The sequence below is a fragment of the Nannobrachium achirus genome, assembly GCF_963921795.1.
Source record: "Nannobrachium achirus genome assembly, chromosome: 7".
Lineage (NCBI taxonomy): Eukaryota > Metazoa > Chordata > Actinopteri > Myctophiformes > Myctophidae > Nannobrachium > Nannobrachium achirus.
In genome coordinates, this window is record NC_137816.1 from 58,138,602 (window position 1) to 58,164,672 (window position 26,071).

Below are 26,071 nucleotides of genomic sequence, written 5' to 3' on the forward strand. Positions count from 1 at the left end.
ACACACATTTTTCGTCATAGTTTTAGTCGACGAAATCAACACTGCTAGGCTGTGGCGTTGAGAACAGATGAACGCTGCCCTTGTGTGACTCCCACAGCACGCAGGACTTGTGTTGGACTCCATGGATGGCGCTAATGTCAACAAACAACAGGATTTAATCCCTGTCGGATCAGAACAATTTCTGGGGGAACAAAACAATTTTCTCCTGGAACATTTCAAAGTGAACTAGGAGGACTGCTCGGTTCTGGTTGGGGCGGCCCTGATGTTGGCGTACGATTGAGCCGTTCCAGCAGGGTGAACAATTTGTCCGGATTTAACCCCAGCCACTGAGAGCCGCCTCAAGAGGCTGCTATTCAGCAATACTGACTTGTGGAGTCGGTACTGCTGTACGGGGCTGACATGGACCCTCACAGGCAGAGTTCGAGTTATACTCCGAGAGCTATGGTGTCCCTCTAGCGGCGCCAAAGGCGCCGCCGAAAAATAGGGCCCCCATAGTTATGGGGGTGGCCCCCATAGTTATGGGGGCCCTATTTTTCGGGTATAAAGTCGGCTAAAACGAGTATTTTCCTATATTAAATCATATTAAATCAGGTATTTTTCGGTATATAGTCTGGATTTCTTGGTACCAACAGTCAGACAACAAGTGCCAGTTTCATAAAATCATTCAGTTCCCAGAGCTTTTCAGTTAATCTACTTAGTTACTTTACACCACTGTCTACAACAGCAAGCAAACATTTTAGCCCGTGAACCTGTCTACAACAGCAAGTATGATGGTTCCCAAACTTTTTAGCCCGTGAACCAAGAGACATTACTACCTTGTACCAAACAAGTAGTGAAAATAGCAGATGTACAAGCTCACAACGAGTTGCTTCGCACTGTGTTCAGTGCGTTGTGACCCATACAACGTGTCCGCCACATCGGTCCAGACCCCAGTGTTAGGAAACAGCTAGCCTCGGAAACCCAGGCTTCATTGGCGATGGTTCTGGTACACCATAGCCATTAGCCACTAGCTAGCCCAAACGTTAGCCTAGCCAGGCAGCACAACATAGCATTCATTCATCATAACAAGTCTATAGCCACGAGCCCACGACTCACCAGTGAGGACGCCAGGGCTAGCAGAGGGCGATGTTTAATGCCTTCAAAGCCTAGGTTGTGTTGTCTTGGTGTTCTGTATATTCCTTTATGGCCGTATTGTTATAATCCACCGAGTCCATGACGCATCAGTTACGCACGGAGAGACAGACGTTCAGACAGACAAGTTAAAAGGGAAGTCCTTTGAAAGCCATTTCCTGTGCCCAGAAGCACATTTCAAAACAAGAGCCTTTCTTTTTTTTTGTCTATACAATCGATCATTCAACACATGTTTATTTTGAAATTGTACTGGAAATAGAAGTAGCCAATAGCTCCTACTTCACGCCACTGATGTCAGAGCCTCTACTTGCCGATCGGCAATATTTTCCCCCCAACCCCCCTTTAGGGGGTGCGGTGGGACGTGGGGGAGGGGGTGCGGCCGCACCCCCAGCACCCCTACTTCCCTCCGTTTAATAGTAGGATTAAACGGTGTGATGTCATTGTTCAGTCTTACTTTTAAGTTTTAAGTTTAACCATCAATATTTGTTCCTTTTCTCACTCACCTCCAATATAAATTTAATTCCATGATATTTACTTCTTTCAGAGGTAGCAAAAGTGAATTGTAAACGAGCTGTTTTCCCCCCTTTCCATTTGCAAATAGGCCTACATTTATGGACTGACCATTTAGTGAAGCCTATAATGATTATAATTTTAATAATGATTACATAGCCTACTTTTATTCTCATAATTATTTATTAATGTGGGTGTGCATGCGTGGTTTGGGTAACAGCATGTGTACAGTATGTGTGTCCACTAAACACAAACAGTGCTGTGTTGCTCAAATTAACTTCACATTGTAAAATGAAGACAAGATTCAACGTATTCTCCTCCACTAGTCCACTCCAGTCCCCTCTCCTCAGCTGCTCACTGCACGGAGCGTTCGTCTCTCTTCTTCCTCACTGTGCAAAATTCAGTCCTCTCAACTATCTCTATCTCGCTAGCGCCCCCGCTACAAACAGTGCAGGCGGCTGGCTGTATTGCACCTATGTTAACTGCACTCCTTGCACTGTGAAACTGAAAATCCTTGTGTTATGAAAATTCGATATTTGCCGGCAATGTATGGTGGGAATACGTTTATCTATTTGGACATTTAGGTATGATATGTGGGACTGTCAGTAAAAAAAAAATAATAATAAAAAAAAAAAAAAAACACACTTGGGAAAAAAAAGAGACCCCATAGGGGTTTTTGACTATGGGGTCCCAGACTTTATCTATGGGGGCTAAGCCCCTACTGGCACCCACATAACTCGAACCCTGCTCACAGGTTCGAATCCCGATCCCGACTACTTTTGCTGCGTGTCACTCCCCATCTCTCTCCCCATTTCCTGTCATTTTACTGTCCTATCAATAAAGGTATAAACGCCCAAATACATCCTCTACGGCAGTGGTTCTCAAACTTTTTTGGCTGCAGTACCCCCTTATACCGATTTCTGATGCATACATTTTATTTTAGGTATTAAAAAAGGTCTTACAAGTCCTTACATTGTCACTTCACTGTCATCTGGGGACCCCCCTGGATGCCCTGACCCACAGGTTGAGAACCACTGACATAATGGACGATGTATCTGCCATATCCGTGCCCAAATTTGGAGTCAAGCGTCCTAGAGGAATGATGTAACAGTTAGGGGGATGTACTTATTGGACCAGGGTCCTTGTTCCCCCCCCTCCACCAAATGTCTTTGCCGAAATTAGCTGATCTGCAAGCTCCCGACGCGTCGCTACAAGTGGTCAAGGACGGCCGAGCAGATCTGGTCACCATGTCGGGGAGTGAGGGCCTGTCGCTGTCCAGAAGACTCCCGAAGACCAGACTGAAGATCAAGATGATGATGAATTCAATGAGTGGAGAGAGGCTGTGGGGTCAAACAGACGCGGTGCGCAGAGCGGCCTCAGCCTCTCTGGCTGCGTCCTGTACAGGGCTGTGGGTGGCCACCACCTGCTTCATGATCCTGGTGCTGCCCGTGCTGCTTGTAACAGCTAAGCTACAGCTGGAGCAGATGGAGGGTTCTGTGTGTGCTCTCAGCAGTGCCGGGAGCACTCAATAGAGTCTGACAATGGGTCATCGCTCCACTGCCTCTCAGACCCATTTTAAATCTCGCTTGCTCATGCTCAACTAAAAAGAGCGCGACGGTGCTCGCGCTCCACATCACTCGTATGCCCTGCAACTGGGTGATGACGTCACCATCATCATCAAAATATCTCTAGGTCTCCATGATTGGTCAACATAGCGTGACATCATAATATGTTACTATAAAACGGGTAAGCGGGCGCAATCCTCTAATTCGGCGCACATCATGTTCAAACTGAGAAGGACGGGTAAGGACTAGTTATTATAATATCTCCTGAATTCTGACATCATAAAATCTCCTGTCAAAATGACGTAATTAGCGTTGCAACCATTGACCAGCTTTGCAAGCTCAATGGATACAAGGCAGATTACATGATATAAATGGTCCCGAATTCTGATGTCATAAAATCAACACACTAGTCCAGGGTTCCCCGATTAGTTTTCCCCAAGGGCTGAATTATGTCTAGGGTACCAAGACACAACGCCTCGCACCGCGAGGCGTTGTGTGCTTGTAGATCTGCTGTTTTCACTACTTTTGTGCGACGGCCTTGTATGATTTGCGAAAGAACGTACAAATTTGGAGATACGAGGTTTCCACCCGACAACAACGATATACTAGTGTTGTTGCTGCTCTTATACCACCATTATTACTGGGGTTGGTGGGTGCCAGACAGTAGCCCTTGCGGCCGCCTATTGGGGAACCCTGCACTAGTCTATAGTTCTACACAATTACAACAATGTAAACTCATAGCCAATCAGGAAGCAGCATTCTAGATGACATCACCATTATAGAGGAAGCCCATTGAGTTCAATGGAGGAGTGGTGCAGGCTTGAGGATTTGGTCGAGCTTCACTTGACGCTTTGGCTATCCAGCCTTTACATAGGCAACCACACTCGCAATTTCCCAGAATTGCATTTCTGTACCATATATAGAATGTTGTCTTTACAGATCCAAAACACAGGGCTGAGAAAAGCGTTCAGCAATGTCATGCAAAGTTTGACCAATCGTCAAGCTTCGACTGATGTCACAGTTTGTGGAGTGTGATATGACAATATTAGATGGTGAACCATTAGCGTTTCTCAATGACCTGCATTTACACCCCTTCTAACGCACGTTCAGTGCATATTCTATAAGCTACAGTTCTATACGGACCTGGAACTCCCTCAGGACCTGTGTACTTTCTGGACCCAGGGTCCCCCAGCTCTCTACACGATGTCCACTACCTTTTCCCCTCTGCACCAAATGTCTTTGCCGTTTACCCCTGAAGAGCAGACTAAAGATGAGGATGATGATGACTTGGATGAGACGTTAGGGGAGAGGCTGTGGGGTCTAACCGAGATGTTCCCCGACGCGGTGCACCGCGCGGCCGCGGTGTCCGCCTCTCTGGCCAGGAGGGCGTACGGCGCGTCCCGCACGGGGCTGTGGGTGGCCACCACCAGCTTCATGATCCTGGTGCTGCCCGTGCTGCTTGTCACAGCGAAGCTACAGTTGGAACAGGAGCAGCTGCAGCAGCAGAGGAGCGCCCTGTTTGGCCCAAATGCCATCTCTGGAATGATGCTGCCCACCCCGGTGCCGCCTGCCCTGCGCCAAATGACACCTCCATTCTGAACCTTTGGACCCCCAGTTTGCATTAGAGCATATATGTCAAACTCAAGGCCCGGGGGCCAAATCAGGCCTGTGAATGAATTATCTTTTCGGCCCGCGGGATATTTAATTACTATTAGAACTGACCCGCTGGTATATTGCACGCACCACCATAGTACTACAAGTCCCACAATGTATCGACGGCCTGCGAGTGCAAGCCCACATCTTCACTATTCATCAGCAGCGGAAGCACCTGTGGTCAACTTTCAGCTACCCTCTGCCCAAGAATGGCTAAACGAAAGGTGAACTCTGAAAACAGTGGTTTTCAAGCCAGGTGGGAGGCTGAGTAATTTCATGGATGTAAAGGGAAAACCTGTGTCTCTTCTGTGTGGATTTGATTTACTTTCTCACATGAAAGCAGTGATTGGTGAGGAACTGAGGATCATAGAGCAGCAAACTGAGCTTTAATAATGGATTTTCACTTTTTAATGCATGCAGTTTAATTTCAGCATTTATCTTGCTTTTAAAGGACATATTTGATTTTTGAAGGACTTTTTTTTTCCTGTTTTCCTGTTGAAAAACATTTTCACTTGAAATTACTGACAGAGCCATAAGAAAATATTGAAACTGATTGAACCAGTCCGGCCCTCGACTTTTGCATTTTTTAAATTTATTTTGGTCCACAGTTTGAGTTTGACATCCCTGCATTAGAGATTAGACCAATGGTTTAATTTGATACCCGGAAATCATTTTGGTTGTATGGCCGAAATGTTTCCTAAAAAATCAAACCTCGGTTCGAAGTGAAGCGGTGAACTTTTATTCTATGTGTTCTAGAGTTATGAACTCTGTGATATACATTCTTTATATTCTGAATGAATTAATGATTTTATCTGGAGGGCCGAATTGTCATGTGAAGCTTGACCAATCCTCAAAGTATCCAATCATCAGACCGGGACGGACACTACACACATACGTACGTACGGACGGACGGACGGTCGTACGGGACAGATAAAACCTATTCATTCTGAACTGAAGTGGCCATATACGGACATGGGACACATATTTTGCTTTTTGAAAAAGCCTATTCATTCTGGACTGATATTCTGGACGTACGGGACAGAAAAAACCTGTTCATTCTGGACTGGAGTGACCATATATGGACATGAGGTGACATACATTTTGTTTTTGAAAAAGCCTGTTCATTCTGGACTGAGATGTCCATATATGGACATGAAACACACATTTTGTTTTTGAAAAAACCTGTTCATTCTGGACTGAAATGACCATATATGGGCGTGGGACACACAAAGCCACTCATTGTTAGCGGTTTTCACTGCTTCAAAAAAGAAAAAGAAAATCACACCCAATGTGAAGTGAGCGGTGGTCGTACTTGCATAACATTCAGACTAGGATTTAAGTCTAGGATGTACAGGCTATGCTACACACACATTTTGCTATGGCAAAACGCTGAGGAAAAAGGCTACAGACATACGACATATGACATCACTAGACAAAGATGATTCTACGCACACATATTTTACTATGGCAAAACGCTGAGGAAAAAGGCTATGGACACACGCACATCCACTTATAGGAGCGGTTTGCACCGCTCAAAAATGGAAGAAAAAAAAATATTCAAAAATTACAAAAACATGTAAAAAATTAAGTTAGCGGTGCTATTGGGATGGGTTGGGACTTGGGACGGGGTAAGACATAGCCAGATGTAGGAGCGATTAGCACTGCTTAAGATATGTTGCTATACAGTACACCGTACATACTGTAGCAACAACCACCCCAAAAGGGGTTCCCGGATTGAAAGGTAAAAACCCCAAAAGGTGTTCCCATCCTACATGGTTTAAGCATGGACATTTTTAAAAATACATACTTTCTTAGTCTCTTGTCTAAGGAGTTTTCCTTAAAACATGAGCGTGAGTCTTTTGGATCCCCTGGTGGTTGGACCCGCGGATTTGAAAGATATTAAAACCATAATGTGAGCTCACGATATCTTTATTGCAGTGCAGGCACAGAAAGCTGTGGAAAGAGACGGCAAGGAAGAGCAAGATGAGGGGGTTGAAGAAACGCCCTCCATCGTTAAGCAGAGTCGTCCGTTCAGTGCATGTGTCGCCCCCTCAGCTCTCGCTGTCTCTTCTCTCAAAGACAGACTAGTTTCTTTGTTGTTGGCTTATTTAAATATTAGTAATACGTAGAACTGCACTCTGTCGAGGTGCCAACTTCACGTACATGGCCTACTTGTGCGCAAAGCAGAGCGCACCACGAGGTGTCCGCTGCTGCCCTCATTGGCAGTTACTGAAGACATTACCAAGAACGCTCTTATATACCAAACTCTGCTGACATCACCAGTGCATCATCAGGAATGCTGGTCCCTCATTGGCTGTTAATGATGAGACGCCGACATACACACCTACATACTGTACGAGTGTACGTACGTAGGTAGGTACATACATACATACTGTACATACATTCATACTGTACATACATACATACTGTACGTACATACATACATACATTCCCAGAATCCCAGCCGTTTCAGGACTACGGTCTTCAAAAAAGGGGGACATCTGCATACATACCCAGACAATCACAATACTTGCGCACTCTGCTTGTGCAAGTAATAATAGTGAAAATAGCCAATCTACGAGTTCACAAAGTGACACTCAACAATAGTGAGCAGCACCTAGATCGGTTAGACACTCGTCGTGTATGATGAGCTAGGGTGTTAATTTATTAAGCGGAGAGAGATACAAGGACTTTATTCCCACAAAGAACAGCAAGTTATGGAAACCTTTAGTTAGCTACTCACTGTTAGCATGCAGCCTCGGGAAGCCATGCATGTTTTGTATTGGTTTCCCTGGTTGTACGTAGGGTTGCACCCACAGTAATGGCGACGCGCTCCACAGGGGAGTGCTCAGGAAATCAGTCTATAGGAGGTGTCCCGGTGTTTGGGGTTAGGGTTGGTTAGCCTCGGAAACCCAGGCTTATTTTGGCGATCGGAAGAAAAATAAGCCTGGGCGATCGCGTTAAAATCACTGTTGGAGGAAGTGTAGAATTTCCCTGACCAATCAGAGTGCAGAGGTGCGTCGCCCCGAATGTGTTGACGTCATGATGCAGCAGCGTTCTCTGCGCTGAGCAGAGGAGCAGAGGGGGGTGGGGGGAGGAGAACACATGCTATTGGCCGGAGACTCCCGGAGATATTCTCCGGGTCCGCCCATCTGCCAACAGAAACTGTCCGCGTTGGCTCAGAGTGAGGGTTGGTTAACACGGTGTGTCCTCTCTATCTCCCCCTACAGGAGGATCTGCTACCAGGAGGTCTCCCAGTGTTTTGGCGTTCTGTCCAGCAGGGTTAACACGTTGTGTCCTCTCTATCTCCCCCTACAGGAGGATCTGCTACCAGGAGGTCTCCCAGTGTTTTGGCGTTCTGTCCAGCAGGGTTAACACGTTGTGTCCTCTCTATCTCCCCCTACAGGAGGATCTGCTACCAGGAGGTCTCCCAGTGTTTTGGCGTTCTGTCCAGCAGGGTGGAGATGCAAGACGTCAGTGGAAGCACGTCCGCTGTACGGCCCAGCGCTAGTACTCAGGTAAGACCTAGGGTTGTTCGATGTGGCCTAAAAATTAAATCTCAATTTATTTCTCAGAAAAGTCGATTTTCGATTCCGATTTCGATTTTTTGGTAAAAGAATAATACATTGTTTCAACTATGTTGTTTTCATTTAAAACATGCAAGGACATGATTTTTTTTATTATTGTTTTATTTAAAAAAAAAAAAAAGATATAGCCAAATAGCAAAATCTAATGTGGTGAGCCCTGCCCAGTCTGACGTGCGCTGCATGTGCATCAAAGAAATTACACATCAGAGATAAAGTAGTATTAATTTGGTGTTGGACCTTGTCGTCCTGCTTTAGGAGGACCGGGCTGTGTACTTTTTGCCCCGTGCAAGGCTCCAATGAGTAAGAATTACCCTAATTAAAGTGAAAATCGATTTTACGATTTCTTATTTTTTAAATCGTCCAAAGGAAAAAAATCCCGATTTCGATTAAAAATCGATTAATCGGAAAACCCTAGTAAGACCCCTCCCCCTCATCCAGTTATACCATAGACTGTAAAATATATGGACAAAGCCAAGCCATTGGTTTCTATGCAGCGCAAATGACGCATTTTGGGTCCTTGGCATGGGTGTCGCCATCATAGATTGTAAAAGCACCAGAGGATGCTATTGGCTGCCAACGGTCACGTGCAACCGCAGAGATACATGGGAGAATGTGGTCGGAGCCTCCTGAAATACAGCACACGAAGAAGAACACAGCCGGCTGGTATCAGTTTAGTTGGCCACACCCCCCGCAACTTTATCATCAATTTTAACATAAATGGGACCTTATTTTCACAAAACGCATATCATCGTGATTGAAAGGCAATTTTTAACTAGCGATAGGAACCATAAAGTATTTATGAAAATGTTAATTAAGGTTAGAAAACGAAAGGGGAAAATGAATGGGGTCCAATGGAGAACAATTCTTTTTGCGATCGGCCGGGGGGGGAAACAGCGCAACTAGCGGCAAATCATACAGTAGAAAGTTTTAGTTCCGTATTGGAATCATTTTAAATGGGCGGAACTATGCCCCTGAGTTATACTCATTATGTATGTACGCAGTGGATGAGTGGATGGATTTGGCTACAGAACCCCATCTGATTTTTATTTTATTTTTATGTTTTTGCCACATTTCACATTTCTTTCAAGATTTTGTTTGAAAAAACAAAGACAAAAAACAGCACATAAAAGCTCAATGTGTCAATGTGTGGTGCATTTTGAACTTTTAGATCTGTTATTATTTTAATTTTTTTGAGCGGTGCAAACCGCTTCTACGTTTCACTCTGTCTGTACATACGGAAATGTATTGTACAGATCTCCATGTATGGAGATCTGTGCTCAGACAGACACACAAAGTAACTGACGTCATGGTCAGAACGGCTCTAGAGTAGACTGACAGGAAATGGGGAGAGAGAGAAGGGGAGTGACATGCAGCAAAGGTCGTCGGGATCAGGAGTCGAACCCACGACACGCTGTCAGCAGCCTAGGAGCCCGGACCGCTACCCTAGCCATCCGGACCTAGATCTGTTATTTTCAAATAGACAATATATATAGGAAAAGATGGTCTCTCAGCCTTCAGGTTTTACGGGAATTTGAAATGAAATACCCCTGGGGGTCTCCCGACTACGCTTTGAGAACCACTGTATGTACTGTATGTTAATGCATGCAGTAAGCTGATCATGAAACAATGGGTCCCATGGGCAGGGACACGTAAAAGGCCCACCTTCCCTACCAGGGCAGGTAAACAGACTTTTGGCCAAAAGCACCAATGATTCACTCTACAGTATGCAAATGCAATGCATTATATCCTAGCTTTGTCTGCTTCTTGTGAAATCATACACTATTATTATTATTAATATTAATATTAATGGCCACGTGGTTGTGGGTGGACGTCATGAACAACATCCAGACATACAGTACTGTAGTTCAGTACAGTCAGTGCAGTGTTAACTTTGACTGCAATACGATTGCTTTTGAATACAATTTCATTTTATTTTAGTCCTCTGAAATGTCTTAGTTTTAATCTAGTTTTAGTCAACAAAATCTACAGTTGATTTTGTTAGGCCTTGATGGCGTCATAATGCCTGATTCACAGCGTGACGCGTTGTGAGCTTGTAGATCGGCTATTTGCAACCAAGCCTAACTTGAATTTCTTTTAGTTCTACTGGATCTCTTCTCCAAAAGTCCCTACCTAACATTTTTGTCTAGTTTTAAATGTTTTGACGAAATTGTCAGAATGTTTATTCATAGTTTTAGTCATCATAGCTTAGTTTTCATTTAGGAAAAAATGTAGTCGACAAAACTTTGTTGTCATAGGTTTGAAATTAAATTAACACTGATTCTGTGACTACTGCTCTGATCAGCGCAAGGACTAGATAAGTGTTGAAAAATATGCTTTCCTGTGGTATTGCTCCTCGCAGATTCATATGTTTCACATCCATAAGCATTCAGAAAAACGTGCAAAACATGGATAGAATTAAGGCTGCATACGGACGGAGCTTCCACATTTAATTAGCGTGGAATAGCTAACTGACGAAAACGACTACCGTTACATCATTCACAACACACGCTGCCGCTTTCTGCCTTGTCCAAGTGAAAAAGATTTAAAATAAAATCCTGGTTAACGAACCGCTTCTGTTCAATTTGTTCAGAGGCTAATGGAGATTGTGAGTATTTTTTATGTTTTATTTTTTGCTAATTGATTTCAATGTTGGCAGACAGGAAAGGTGAGCTGTCTGCGAGAGCGTCTGTGTCCTGTCCGGACCTCTACCTAATCTGGTAAACGGTGCCAACTTTCTGGTGCACTGCCAGTAGGCCACAGATATGTTTTATACTTTTTGAAAGATTTAAGTCAGGGGTCTTCAACGTTTTCAGGCCAAGGACCCCTTAGTTGAGAGAGAGATGAAGCAGGGACCCCCACAACCTTTTCATAGATTCCATATAGTTTCATCATTTGACAGCACAATCATCATTGTATTTTGGATTCATGAAAAATTGTGTTTTCAGATATTTAACCACTTGAACTGTCAATACTTAATAAATTTGACCTTCCACTCTGTACTTGGTCTGCTCTTTTTCCCCTCTGCAAAACCTCTTTGCCGAAAAAAGCTGATCTACAAGCTCTGAGCTTGTAGATCTGATTTTTGTCTAAAGTTCTTAGAATATGGAAGCTAGGGTTCAAGTGGTTAATATAAAAAAGGAGAAAACAGGACCCCCTGTAGTGACTCTGAGGACCCCTATGCGACTAGAGTTCAATAATATTTTTAGTTTTTTGTCGCATTCCTAAGACAAAAATGTGATAACAATAAATTTACCCCCATTCGTTCCGGATGGGGACCCGTTTCGAAAGGGGTCCCCATCCGGAATCAATGGGGGTAAATTTACTCGAATCAAATTTTTGTCTTTTTTGAATGTGACAAAAACCAAAAAATATTATTGAACTCTACTCTCCATGGCATGACTAATCAATAGAAAAAAAGTCATTTTGGGGGTGAACTACTCCTTTAAGTGAAACAATATGATGGAAGTCAATGGCACTCTGAAGGGGCTGAAACCTTAATATGTCCAACTGGGGGTTGTTGAAATGGAAAGGGTTGAGAATCACAAACCATTTTCCTCTCTCCGCTCCTCTCCTCTCTATTCTTCCCTTCTGTGTGTGTGTCTCTCTCTCCCCCTCATTTCTCCTCCTGTTCCTCCTCTCCCTCTCTCTCTCTCTCTCTCTCTCTCTCTCTCTCTCTCTCTCTCTCTCTCTCTCTCTCTCTCTCTCTCTCCAGGCTCTGTCCAGCAGTGTGAGCTCCAGTAAGCTGTTCCCCAGCAGCACCTCTCCTCACGAGACCTCCTTCGGGGAGGAGGTGGAGGTTCACAGTCTGTTGGTGGTGGATCAGCATACGTTCGAAGGTGAGCACAGGGCTCAGCCCACATTTGACTTGTATTTCAAACGTCACCAATTAAGTAGGTACGCCAATTAAGGGGCACGGTGGTGCAGTGGTTAGCACTTCGCCTCACAGTTGGAAGGTCCTGGGTTCGATTCCCGCCGGGGGAAGCTGTGGGCGCTGGGGGCGTGTTCCTCCACCTGCGTCATCAGCACCCACACCCTAGGTGGGGTTGGCAATGGGGCCTCTCTGTGGTGAGTTTGCATGTTCTCCCCGTGTCTCCTTGGGCATAGGCCCTCACACAAAAACATGCAGTAGTCCTGGTTTCTATACTACCCCTAGCCAGCCGGGTGCTCCCCAATGTCCCCTGGCGCGGCAGGGGGAGAGCGGAAACCAGGACTACAGGTTAGGTAGTCACCGGGTGAGAAAAATGGGTTGCAAAAATCGTGGGATAAAAAACATTAAAAAAAAAAAAAAAGTAGGTACGTCAGGTAGTGACTCGAGTCAAGTTTTACATTAGAAGCAACCGGTCCCATTCAGAGTCACAGAGATCTTTCTATCCATGAAGCTTTCTTAATGCCGTCGTTGTAACGGTGAGCGACAAGAACATGACAGATGCTCATACTTAGCTGTGTTGTCCTTTCTACTTTTAAAAGTACTTTTTGCATTACAGGACCATTTCACCTCTGGGACAACCACATCTTATTTTATTGTTGTTTGACAACAATACAATAAGCATCATATGATCATATGATGCTTTGTAGCATGCTGAAATAAAATATATACTAAAATATCTAAAAACACAGATTGAACACAAAAAACAACTCAGGATTGTGTTGATCGTGTCCCAAACAACAATAAAATAAGATCTGGTTGTCACAGAGGTGAAATGGTCCTTTAAGGGGCCCACAGCCAGAGGCCATAGCAAGGAGGCCTTGGAAGAATAGCAGTGCCATACACATGAGACTAAGCTAGGACAAAGCGCACCAAAGCAACTAGTCGCAACTCCTTGCCACAAAACAGTTTTGGTGTAGAGGGGAAAACGAGCAGACTAAGTTCAGAGTGAAAGGTCAAGTTTATTAACTCTTTTACTGCTTCGAACGTTAACGCTCATCCCAATTCTGACTGAGGAATATTTGACGGTTCAAGTGGTTAAATATCTGAAAAACACAAATTGACATGAATCCAAAATACACTGATGAATTGTGCTGTCAAACATTGAAACAATATGGAATCTATGAACAGGTTGTGGGGGTCCCTGCTTCATCTCTCTCTCAGCCAAGGGGTCCCTGGCCTGAAAATGTTGAAGACCCCTGGCTTAGACGTTTTTGTCTGGGTTTTCAAATTGCTCTGTGACAGACCAAAAAGAACACTGTGGGATGGACCCGTTTGATCTTAATAAAGACATGGTTTCCCACCCACCCTAGCCTCTTGGCATCATCCAGAGCCTCTGATGATAATTAATTGAGTTGAACATAAGGTGATGTTGGTACCTTGCCCCCTGGAGCTGCCCCAGACATGAGATCCACTTAGGAAACATCATCAAAATTATACTTCTTCAAAAGCTTGAGCCAAAAAAAAAGAAAAGAAAACCCACACACAACTAAGTCCCCAGTGTGGCAGGCTCTTTAATGTCAGTTAATGTGTCCATGAATTATGTATGCATGCCTACAAACTTAAGCAGCGCTCTTGATCATTTTCCGCACACTGATGATGATGATGAGGTACAGAGGTATTCCATCTTATTGTAAAGTACTCCAGTTCTGATCTCTCTGCAAAGTGCAAACCACTTCAATCACACATTCTTATTGGGCGAAACATTTGCACAGCACGGTTTATTAAGGCATACAGATATGCAAGGTTTCTGCCCGACAGTGGCGATAAGATGAAGGGAATTGTACAACAGGTAGTTCTGGTACAGAACTGTAGTGCTGATATACCAGGGGTCTTCAACGTTTTCAGTCCAAGGACCCCTTAGTCGAGAGAGAGATGAAGCAGGGACCCCCACAACCCATAGATAGCCAAAAATAGCCGATCTACAAGCTCACAACGCCTCGCGCTGCTCGGAATATGGACACTAGGGTTCAAGTGGTTAATATAGAAAAGGGGGAAAAAAAGCTATCACACAAAGATTTGGCGGCCCCCTGTAGTAACTCTGAGGACCCCCTAGGGGTCCCGGACGATACAACAGCACTGGAACCACTTACTGTAATATGGTTTCTGTCAGGGCAGGAACCTCTTATCTCCATTTTGTTTGTTTTCGTAAATGAACGCCCAGCTTGATCATACTAACACAAAGGTCACACAAAGGTACCAACAGAGCTTGCAGATCTGCTGTTTTTGCTATTTTTGTAAAGTAACACTTTTGGACATATGAGGTTTCCACCCGACAAGATGATTTACTGTACAGCAGCGCTGGAACCATTTACAGTAATACACAGTATCACAATGCATCACCACTAAGCTAGCTACAGTAGCTGTTGGCTATAGCCTCTTATTTATCCACTCAAAGTGCAGCGGCTGAAAAGGTATATATGTCGCTTAGCAACGTTTTTTGGTTGACGGCGGGTCCTTGAAAGAGCTATATTTGTTGGTGCAGGCGAATAAGCGACAAGTCATCGCCCCGAATCATAAAAAACGCTGTCTCCTCCAATAACCTGATAAATAGCTTATGGGAGAGTCAAGCTGCTGTGTTGTATTAAAAGCAATATCCCACCCAAGGTTGTTGCCGTTATCCAGTATATCAGCGCACTCCCCTCCCCTGTGATGACCGCTTAACCCATTTAGAACGGGTACACATTTTGTGTATGATTATTTTATGCTTTAACTATTGAAAAATAGCAGATATACAAGCTCACAGCGCGGCACCGAGTGCCGCGCTGCGAGCTTGTAGATCTGCTATTTTTGGAAAATCGTGAAAATTAGAATTTTGACCCGATTCTATAAGTGTCTTTTGAATCCTTCTAAGGTTTTTTGAAAAACCTATGTTTCTATGTCAGCAATCTGGCCAGCCATCGTCAAAGGAAGGTCCTTTTCACTTGAATGGAGCTCAGTTAGCCTGTTCTTGAGAGACTACTATGTCAGTGGTTCTCAAACCTTTTCATGTGAAGGACCCCCAAACTGATATGTATTTGGCCACGGACCCCCATCTCAAAATATTTAGTTCCAGGGACCACCCAGAAGCAAAATTTGAGATACAAACGTTCGCTTTGAAAATACATATATTCAAAGATTTGCGCACATTTTCACAACTTTTTCAAAAATAGCAGATCTACAAGCTCGCAGCGCGGCACTCGGTGCCGCGCTGTGAGCTTGTATATCTGCTATTTTTCACTGTTTAAAGCATTCAATAATGCTAGGCCTAAATGGGTTAACCTTAGCTCTCCTGTGACTGTCACGCTCAATTTGCTTGATGTGTTGTGTTGTGTGTTCTTTCTCCCCGCCAGTCCTCCACGCCCATCAGTTCCTCCCCAGCGAGTACGCCCTGAGCATGGTGTCGTGTCGCCTGGGCAGGGACCCGGCCGTCTACTTCATCGTGGGAACGGCCATGGTCTACCCCGAGGAGGCCGAGCCCAAGCAGGGACGCATCATCGTCTTCCACTACACCGACGGTCAGCACAGAAAATGCAGTTTCAATGTCGTGTGCATACAATGCACGCACTCGCGCACACCCCCAGAGAGAATGTCTCTCTCTCTCTCTTTCTTTCACTTTCTATCTCTTTCTGTACAATGCACGCACTCGCGCACACCCCCAGAGAGAATGACCCTCTCTCTCTCTTTCTTTCACTTTCTATCTCTTTCTGTCTTTCACTCAGTTTTTCTCTTTTTTCTCTTGTTTCTGTCTATCTACCGTAATTGCTGGGCTATAAGCCACACCTACATATAAGCCGCACCAGCTAAATTTTGAACAAAAAACTAATGTTTACATATACAAGCCGCACCTGACTATAAGCCGCAGGTGTCGTTCCTGTTTCCTGCTAGAGCGCTCCTGGTGGCCGTTAGCTGTGAAAAGCTATATATAAATCCTTGTTAAAGACCATAGTAAAACTAACTAACTGGCTGTTAGCTGTAAAAATCTCTATATAAGCCGCACCGTTGTATAAGCCGCAGGGTTCAAAACATGGGAAAAAAGCTGCGGCTCATAGTTCGGCAATTACGGTATTTTTCTCTCCCCCTCTCTCTCGCTCTCTCTCTCTCTCTCTCTCTCTCTCTCTCTCTCTCTCTCTCTCTCTCTCTCTGTCTCTTTCTCTTTCTCACTACTTCTCACTTTTCCTGTTCCTATTTTTCTCTCTCTCTCTCTCCTCTCTCTATCTCTTCCTCCCATCACCCTTCCGCACTGTCACAACAATAAGTCATGTCCCAAGTAAAGGACCATCAGTTCTCATATTGACATCTGTAGCAGAAGGTGAAAAGGTAGATAGATAGATACCTTTATTATCCCAAGGTGGAAAATCAGTTGCCCAGAGGCAGCACAGCCGTATAAGGTTATTTACAAAGTTACAGAGAAGTATGAAAAAGATAAAAGAAAAAACAAGTACAGAGTACAGTAAGTACAGTAAGAGCAAGGTACAACAAGAAAGGGAACAAATAATATATATAAATATATATACATAAAGTGTCCTAAAGCACAACTATCAATATAATACAGTGCCCAATCAAATCAAAGTGACCATAACAGTCAATGCTAGTTAGTGCAACAAGTATCTCTACATCATGTCAAACACAAGCAGAAATACTATAAAAAAAACTACTAGCACAACCTAATAGTGCAGTGTCCAAAGTCAGAGCGATAAAAACAACTAGCAAAAGAAAAAAAAAAACAAGAAAGGGTGATGCCGCAAGACACACAAGAGGAGCACCCTCCCTAGAAGGTCCTTGGAGGTCAGAGTCAGTGCAGATATAGTTCCAGTAAACCTTCCACGTTAGGAAGGTAGTCCTTGTCAATCGACCGTTGTGAATGACCTGTGTGTGCTCTGTTCTTTCAGGGAAGCTCCAGACTGTGGCAGAGAAGGAGGTGAAAGGAGCCGTGTACTCCATGGTGGAGTTCAATGGAAAGCTGCTGGCCAGCATCAACAGCACAGTGAGTGGAGCATCCCTGAACCATGTCTCTTTTATCACCACCTAATAGATGATGTACACCAGGGTTCCCCAATTAGTTTCCCCAAGGGCCAAATCATGTCTAGGGTACCAAGCCGAGGGCCACAACATTGCAGGGGGCAACGGCGGCACTACTCCAGTGACAGTTCAGATATCGTCGTTGTCGGGTGAAAATCTCCAAAGTCCAAAACCGTTAGTTTTCCATTTATCATTTTAAAAATGATTTAAACTAGTGAAAACAGCCGATCTACAAGCACACAACGCCTCGCACCGCGAGGCGTTGTGTGCTTGTAGATCTGCTGTTTTCACTACTTTTGTGCGACGGCCTTGTATGATGAAGCAGGACTTTACTTTGCGAAAGAACATACAAATTTGGAGATACAACGTTCCACCCAACAACGACGATATACTAGTGTTGTTGCTGCTCTTATACCACCATTATTACTGGGGTTGGTGGGGGCCAGACAGTAGCCCCCTGCGAGCCGCAAATGGCCCGCGGGCCGCCTATTGGGGAACCCTGGAGTAGAGCATCCCTGAACCATCTCTCTTTTATCCTCACCTATAGATGATGTACAGTGTGTCTGTGTACTGTACTGTACTGTATAATGCAATATGTTACCCAGGCATTTCCTGTCCAGCGGCCAAGGTTGTATACTTCAAGGGCAACGAAGGCGAAGGCCTGGCGATAATTGGATATCGCATTCTCCCTCAAGTCATTTTCACCGCCGGAAAAATGCTGTTTCAATGCCTGTGTGCAGGTTCAGATCGGTTGCTCCTGCCACTGAGGAGAACCGTGCGGGACAGAGAGGTTTTGATTACAGCTTTCGATAACGGATGTTTCCTTATTATATAGTAGGATATTATGTACAGTATACTGTATATATAATCTCATTGCATTCGGGCAGAAACCTCCATATTTGTATGTTTTTAATACTCGTCATACTGTGTTACCCAAAAGTGTTTCCGGGAATACAAGAAAGGAAGGGATTGTGACATTTTCCAATTCCAGTACAATTTGGAGTGAATCACGTTATTCACTCCCAATTGTATGCGAGTCTAGGAGACAAACGGTGACTCAAAGGGATAGCGAAGAGTGCCATCTAGGAGCATAAGAAAACATTATGTCGAATTAAGTCTTTGGTGGTCAACGAGTTAAGTGTGTGTATTTTATGAACATCGAACCGATGAAAAGTATTAACAAGAGACTGTGACTAATTAATAACTACATTGGATCCAATGGAACACTTATTATTTACCGTTTCTTGAAAAATACAAGTTTTCCACCTAGTCTGGGATCACTTCACTTTTCAGGGTTGTAACCGGTCTGGAGCGGAAACCACAACACGTCATGTTGTAGTACTCAAAGGACTACAATTTGCCGGAACTATCAAACCGGATTCAGTTTTAACCCAAAATGATTCCCCTGCGCTCAAGGACATACTTTTAGGGCCTACCTAATACACTCCTTGATGCAGAGTACTAGTTTTGCTTTTGAAAAATGTGTTTGGTATATGCATCTTTTTGTCCAACTCGTAGCAACTGGCAAGACTACGCAAGGCTACTCAAGCATTTTAAAAGGGATTGGGGAAACAAACGGGGGGAACCAAATCGAATCAAAGCGACGCCGCTTCTTCTAGTGGTTTCCGTGCTTTAGGCGAAAACCAAATGGCCTGTAGTGAACGAACACCAGGCTTTCCCCCAGAAAGCCTGGTAGGCGAGGTTAGTTTCCACCCGCCGTATGTATGTGTGTCTGTCCCTCCCTCCCCTATGTGTTTTTTGTACTTGTCTCTGACTTTAAAAAAAAAGATATCTGAGCAGAGTGTGGCTCAGGCTCAACAGTGCAGGGAGTGTCACAGTCAATTGCACTCATTCAGTGAGCGAGGCTTACCTCTCTGTTGTGTCTGCTGCTTGTGTACCGTACGAGGGCAGCTGGTGCTTTACTGCCTTGTTCAGGTACACCTGCACAGCTGCTGTTGCATTACTAATGCTATACACTATGCTACACTACACACACACACACACACACACAGAGGTTCTGGAAATCTGCTGTTAAATTTCTAAAAACAGTCTACATACACGCGCACGCACACACACACACACACAGGTTCTAGACACCTGCTGTTAAATTACTAATACGCTTCATCACACGCGCGCGTGCGGGTGCGTGCACGTTGTGTCCAGCTGTTGTTGCATTACTAACACAATACATCACACGGACAGGCTTGGTACATCTGGTTCTGGTACAGTGAAGTGATTCAAGACAAAGTGGCCTTTTTTTCACTGTCGCAGACCGTAGCTCCTTGGCTGTTTTAAGATTGACAGATTTGACACTGCTCTATGCTTGTTTTTGAGTGTCAATTAATCAAATAACATCAAGCTGTGACAAATGTGGTTTTGTGTGTTGCAAGCTTATTATAGTTTTATTTATTTTTGGGGCGGGTTTGTTGGCTATTCCAAAATAGCCAACGCAGAGCAGTCACTTTGTGCTGCGAGCTTTTATCTGCTATTTATGTCATTCTTTTTAAAGTGTGTTTGTGTGTGTGTGTGTTCAGGTGCGTCTGTATGAGTGGACAGCGGAGAAGGAACTGAGGACAGAGTGTAACCACTACAACAACATCATGGCTCTGTACCTGAAGACCAAAGGAGACTTCATCCTGGTGGGGGACCTGATGAGGTCTGTGCTGCTGCTGGCCTACAAACCCATGGAGGGCAACTTTGAGGAGGTGAGAGAGAGAGACCTCAGCAGGCCTGGTACTACAGTCGCTCTGGTGGTCCATAGCTTTAGGAGTTCTCCTTAGCGCCATGTAGGGATGGGATAATAAGCGTTATTATCGTTTATCCCGATAAAAAACACTTGCGATAATCGTATCGTGGAGATTTAATATATTGTGATATCGTCCTCCGTCATGCACTGGGATCAATTCACCTTTTATTTGCCGAGCTGCACATCCGGTACCTCATATACCCTCTATAATTGGTAAAAGGTACTTATGATATACGTACTTGATAGTCTTTTTTTCACTCTCTATCAAATGTCTTTGCCAAACAAATAGCTGATCTACAAGCTCACAACGCGTCGCTCTGCGACGCGTTGTGAGCTTGTAGATCTGCTATTTTTTTGGCATATGTTCCGTCCCAGGATAATGGATTTTGATTATCGCGATAATATCGTAAACCACAATTTATTTTGTCACAATAATCGTGATATGAAATGTTCATATCGTCCCATCCCTAACGTCATGTGACTTTTCGGGCATTGCACAGACTGGAGTAAAAAAACAAACTAGACTGCACTCTTTCAAGGTGCCAACTTGCGTCTTGTGCACTCAGTCACTTTCCGAAGAAGACGACAGGTGCGACCAGCAGAGCGCTAGCCTAGCGGGCCATCCCTGATACTGCGTTCACTCATTCCTTCCCCAGTATCAGGTCTGGACTTCGGCGTATAGGCAGGGAGTTTGAGAAATTGGCCCCGATCATTTTCTGCACCAATCAGTGACTGTGCCAATCAGTGACTGTGTTTCAACTGCTGTCCGCACTACAAGTGGAAAGCTTCCCCTGATTGGTCCATGTGTAGATGGTGACGTAGGTGCATGCTGCGGCATTTTCAGAACAACAATGGCTGCCCTCGATGCAACAAGTGTAACAGTTAACGTTGAAACGATAAAACAAGCAATAAGTGAACCTATTTCAGTTTACAGAGTTGGAATCAATTACAACAATTAAAAATGAACAGGAGTATGCGCTAGCGGAGTTAATCGGCCAAAAAGACGTGTTTGTTTACCGTTCTTCCGACTGGCTGTAGCCATAAATTATAACTCCCACGTAGAGAGCTATAATTTATGTTATAAAAGCTTATAACTCTACAGGAGTTATAATTTATGGCTAGACTGGCTGCACTGTGATGACAGATGTTTTGCTATGCTGATTGGTTAGAGCAGGGGTTTTCAAAGTGGGTGACGGGGCACCCTGGGGTGCCGCGACGGCAGTCCAGGGGTGCCGCGAGATAATTTGATATTTGGAGTTTATTTGGACACTTGAAAAAATATTTAGTGTCACTTGAAGTACAAAGTTATTTTCAGTCAGTTCTAACCAAAATGGCTATTATCTCAACGTTTTCCTCGCAACATAATCACTAAAATATCGTCACTGTCAGGCAGAAACCTCGTATCTCCAAGTTTCAAATGTGTACGTCTTTTGGTAAAGCAAAGCCCTGCTTCATCATACAAGACTGTCGCACAAAACTAGTGAAAACAGCCGATCTACAAGCACACAACGCCTCGCGATGCGAGGCGAGTCATTGTGTGCTTGTAGATCTGCTGTTTTCACTAGTTTACTACATTTTATAGATGATAAATACAAAACGAAAGGTTGTGGACATACAAGGTTTCCACCCGACAACAACGATATGCTACAAATGCTGGGAGTGAAAATTATAATGTAGGGGTGCCTTGGATTAAAAAAATATTTATGGGGTGCCCTGAGACAAAAAAAGTTTGGGAACCCCTGGGTTAGAGAAGTCTGTCTGTCAAGGCAAGTACTCCCGCCCACCTTTTCAAGCTGCGTATAGCCCAAAGTCCAGACTCATATTGTGGGAAGGAACGCGTGAGTGAATGCACAGTATGAGGTTGGCTTGCCAGGCTAGCAGAGCGCGCAAGTGGGGCGATGGGTTCTGTCTATCTGTATGTGGGTGGGCCAAGTTGGCACTCTGTTGAGGTGCCAACTTCCTTGCCTTGTGCCTTGTTATTTATATCAGGTCGTACTTGTTTGTGGCGACATCCCTGAGAACGCTGCTCCCTCATTGGCTAAAGACCCTCCCTTTGTACTGTCGGCCAAACAGACAGCCGGATACAGACAGCACCGAACACAGTACTTGTGCGTTCTGCTGGCTCAAGAAAATACAGTACACTTTACTCACCAAAACACTAGGGGTGGATATTGGCAAGAATCTCGCGATGCAATACTTATCACGACACTTGGGTCACGATGCAATAGTATCATGATATATTGCGAATCTTTGTGATACGATACCATTGCGATATATCAGCTTTAAAAGCTGAAGGCACTGCTCTAATGTTGTTGTTTTCGTCGTTCGCAGCCATTTTCTCGAGAGACCTCACTCACTGAACCGTGGGAAGGGGAAGTAGCTACTATAGTACAGCGACATCTAGAGGCAGCGGAGTGTCAGGCCCAGACTTATACCATTGGTTCCTATGCATGGGAACATATTTTATTTTCCTCAAAGTCTTCGCGATACTACGGCCTGAAGTATCGATACAATATTGGCAAATAAACTATCGCGATGTATTGCCATATCGATTATATTGCCCACCCCTACAAAACACCTAGTGGGAACTGGGAACACTCACACTTTTGTCCAGAAAAGACAATATTCCACAAGATGGAAAAAGGTTTCAGTTACTCCACTGTGCCATCCATTTCTTCTAAATAAATGAAATACAAATTTAGAAAATTAAGGAAAACAACAGAAACAAATAGAAAAAAAGGAGGAAAAAAAATAATCATAACGTAACCCTGAGATACAGATTGGGGCAGCAGTGACAATGCACGATGATAGTTATTTATTGTTGACTATTTCCTTCAGGTTAGATTGAACTTATCTGCCTGATCTAATTTCAGATATTGAACCCTCGCTACGTTGAGTGTATTTACCAGGTCAGCAAGCCACTTTTTTGACACTGGGTCCTTTCAGGTTCCACAGCAGTGGTAATACACTTCTTATCGTCACTGTCGGGCAGAAACCTCGTATCTCCAAGTTTCAAATGTGTACGTTTTTTTTTCACAAGGTAAAGCCCTGCTTCATCATACAAGGCCGTCGCACGAAGGTAGTGAAAACAGCCGATCCACAAGCACACAACGCCTCGCGGTGCGAGGCGTTGTGTGCTTGTGGATCGGCTGTTTTCACTAGTTTAAAATATATATTTTTTAAATGATAAATGCAAAACGAAGAGTTTTGGACATACAAGGTTTCCACCCGACAACGACGTTATAATAGGGCATTTTTGGAAACATCTGTGAGCCATGGGGAGACGACTCACGGTGGCAGTATGATTAAATATGATGGTTTGGGTTTTCCGAGGTCGTTTCCAGTGAGAGTATTGTAGAGACAGTATTACAAACATTGATCCACTAATTCTGAATTTCAGGACACCAGAAGTAGCCTCACCAGACTCACATTTCTCACACGGTGATACTTAATGTCAAACTGCTTATTCTATGCAGTTTGACATTTTGAATGATGTAACCTGGGCTGTGAACAATCTTAAATTGCATAAGCCAATGTCTTGGCATGAATCTGTAATGGAGTACCGCTCCAGTGCTCTTAAGATATCTGTATATTCCCAATTCCCTTTACCACCTTATCCGTATCTGTAGTATCCACCTTGCCCTCTCATATATTCCTATAAAACTCTGAATAATACGATTTTGGGGAAAAGGGAGACTGCTTGATAATGTCCCTGATAGTGGACTGTGTCTGTGACATAATAAAAGTAGGTGATGCCACCAGAGGCAAAACCTAAAGGGGAATATAAATGTCCCCCTTTTCTTTTACCAAATGGGTTCCCATACATATTTTTTTTTTGCGGTGCCTACCGCTCCAACATTTGACAGAGTGTGTATGTCTGTCTGTCCATATGTATGAGGGTGACCTACCTTCAAGTAGCGCTGTTGTTGAGTAGCCTAAGGCACAGCTCACTACCACTGAGTGGGATTTTCTTTTTCTTTTTTAAATGAGTTCCCAACACTGACAGTACTATTTGAGGCGGATGTATTGACTTTATCCCCCACGCCCGTATAGTGTTCAAAATACATCAAAACACATCAGTCATTTACTCATTTAGGCTCCAACTTGCCAACATAACAGCAATATGAATAATGATGTTGTGCTTCAAGCCTCCATAAGATTCCATTGTGTAGCAGCAGCATAGTATCCTGGCATTGAGGATGTATTTTGGTTGCTGTTGTGTGTATGTATAGTATACTGCATTGTTCTCATCTCTCGCCCACAAGTCCTTTGAGCTTCTGCATATTCATAATCATGTGTGTTGGAATAGGAAAGGCATCGAGGGGGAGTTTCACAGTTACGTTATGTGTCACTACTACCTATGCCATATGCACTAGATGAGAGACACAACAAATCACCCAAACTTGTAGCAGATGTATTTAGACTGCTTTATATAACAGATTGTATTTTTTGTTTTTTTAACCAGTTGAACACTAAGCATCCATTCCTATTCTGGAGGTGAACATTCTGTGAAAATAGCAGCTCTACAAGCACTTGTTTAATTGAAACCTTTATTTCAGGTAAATCCATTCAATGGTGCCCTGTATACAAAAAGGACATTGTACAACAATGATTTTTACAGACGTGACATAGAAAACAAGCTGCTCCGAAAATATTAAAATAGCAGGTGCATACTGTATGCCAATAGGCGGCCCGCGGGCCATTTGCGGCCCGCGGGGGGCTACTGTCTGGCCCACACCAACCCCAGTGATAATGGTGGTATAAGAGCAGCAACAACACTAGTATATCGTCGTTGTCGGGTGGATCTCCAAATTTGTACGTTTTTTCGCAAATCATACAAGGCCGTCGCACAAAAGTAGTGAAAACAGCAGATCTACAAGCACACAACTAGGGATGTCAGCGGTTAACCGGTTAGCCGACCGTTAAGAAATAACCGGTCATGCTTAAGGGTTTCACGGTTAATTTTCATTATAATATGATCGCATTTTCCTGGCCTGCATAGTGTTGTGAGCCTATGGGGATGTGATTTTGTTAAACAGACTCTGGGAGGCGCAAGAGAGTAAGTAGTCTTATGTCATGTCCAATCAAACAGTGAATGAGAGACAGCTGGAGTTGTTAACTTGTTACGCAGTGGGGTCTGTGGACCGGGGAGGATGAGACGACGAGCGTCAGAGTACACACAACAGAACACGTAGCCAACAGTGGTATTTCGGTCTGGGAGCATTTCAAAAGGAAAGGAGTGTAGACGACGGTATCTTTCTCAAATGGAGAAGCGGCATGAGGCAACAGCGATGCTCAATCACAAGCCGCGAGTCGCAGAATGCGACGCGCTCTGAGCTTGTAGATCTGCCATTTTCATCTCGGAAGAGTTTTCTCCGCAGCGAGTCAACAGACTCATACACAACAAAACTCATCGTCATGTTGATGGTTCTCGATAAAAATGCTCAGTCTAGAGCTCGTTTGTTAGACAGGCACCGCCGCCGACCACTTGTTGAAACGCGCAGATTATGATGCTTGTTGTTTATTGATGATTAAGCTTAGAGCAATTTATTTTCATGTTAAATGCGGCTTTTTTGTTTGTCTTTCAAAGGAGCATAACTAAATGTCTACCATTCATCTACCAACGTTAATTCTGTGCACTTAAATATACAATTTTGGGTTGAAAAATGTATACAAATAATAATAATTAAAAACCGTTAATTAACCGGTTATTGCTGACGGCTAACCGGTTACTGAATTAACCGTTAGTGACATCCCTACACACAACGCCTCGCGGTGCAAGGCGTTGTGTGCTTGTAGATCGGCTGTTTTCACTAGTTTAAATCATTTTTAAAATGATAAATTCAAAACGAACGGTTTTGGACATACAAGATGAGATTTTCACCCGACAACGACGAAAACTGTCGCTGGAGTAGCGGGAACGCCGCCGTTGCCCCCTGCAATGTTGTGGCCC

The 26,071-nt window shown here is 44.0% G+C and overlaps 1 protein-coding gene across 1 annotated transcript in view; it reads left to right on the forward strand.

Annotated features, from left to right (window-relative positions):
- The window catches only part of ddb1 (damage-specific DNA binding protein 1), a 136,092-nt gene that overhangs the window by 71,774 nt on the left and 38,247 nt on the right, over positions 1–26,071 (forward strand). Inside the window, exons 18-22 of the mRNA XM_080729232.1 lie at positions 8,266–8,377; positions 12,159–12,282; positions 15,704–15,868; positions 17,243–17,337; positions 19,907–20,077. Of these exons, the coding sequence (XP_080585358.1) occupies positions 8,266–8,377; positions 12,159–12,282; positions 15,704–15,868; positions 17,243–17,337; positions 19,907–20,077 (667 nt within the window). The remainder of the gene's footprint in view (positions 1–8,265; positions 8,378–12,158; positions 12,283–15,703; positions 15,869–17,242; positions 17,338–19,906; positions 20,078–26,071) is intronic.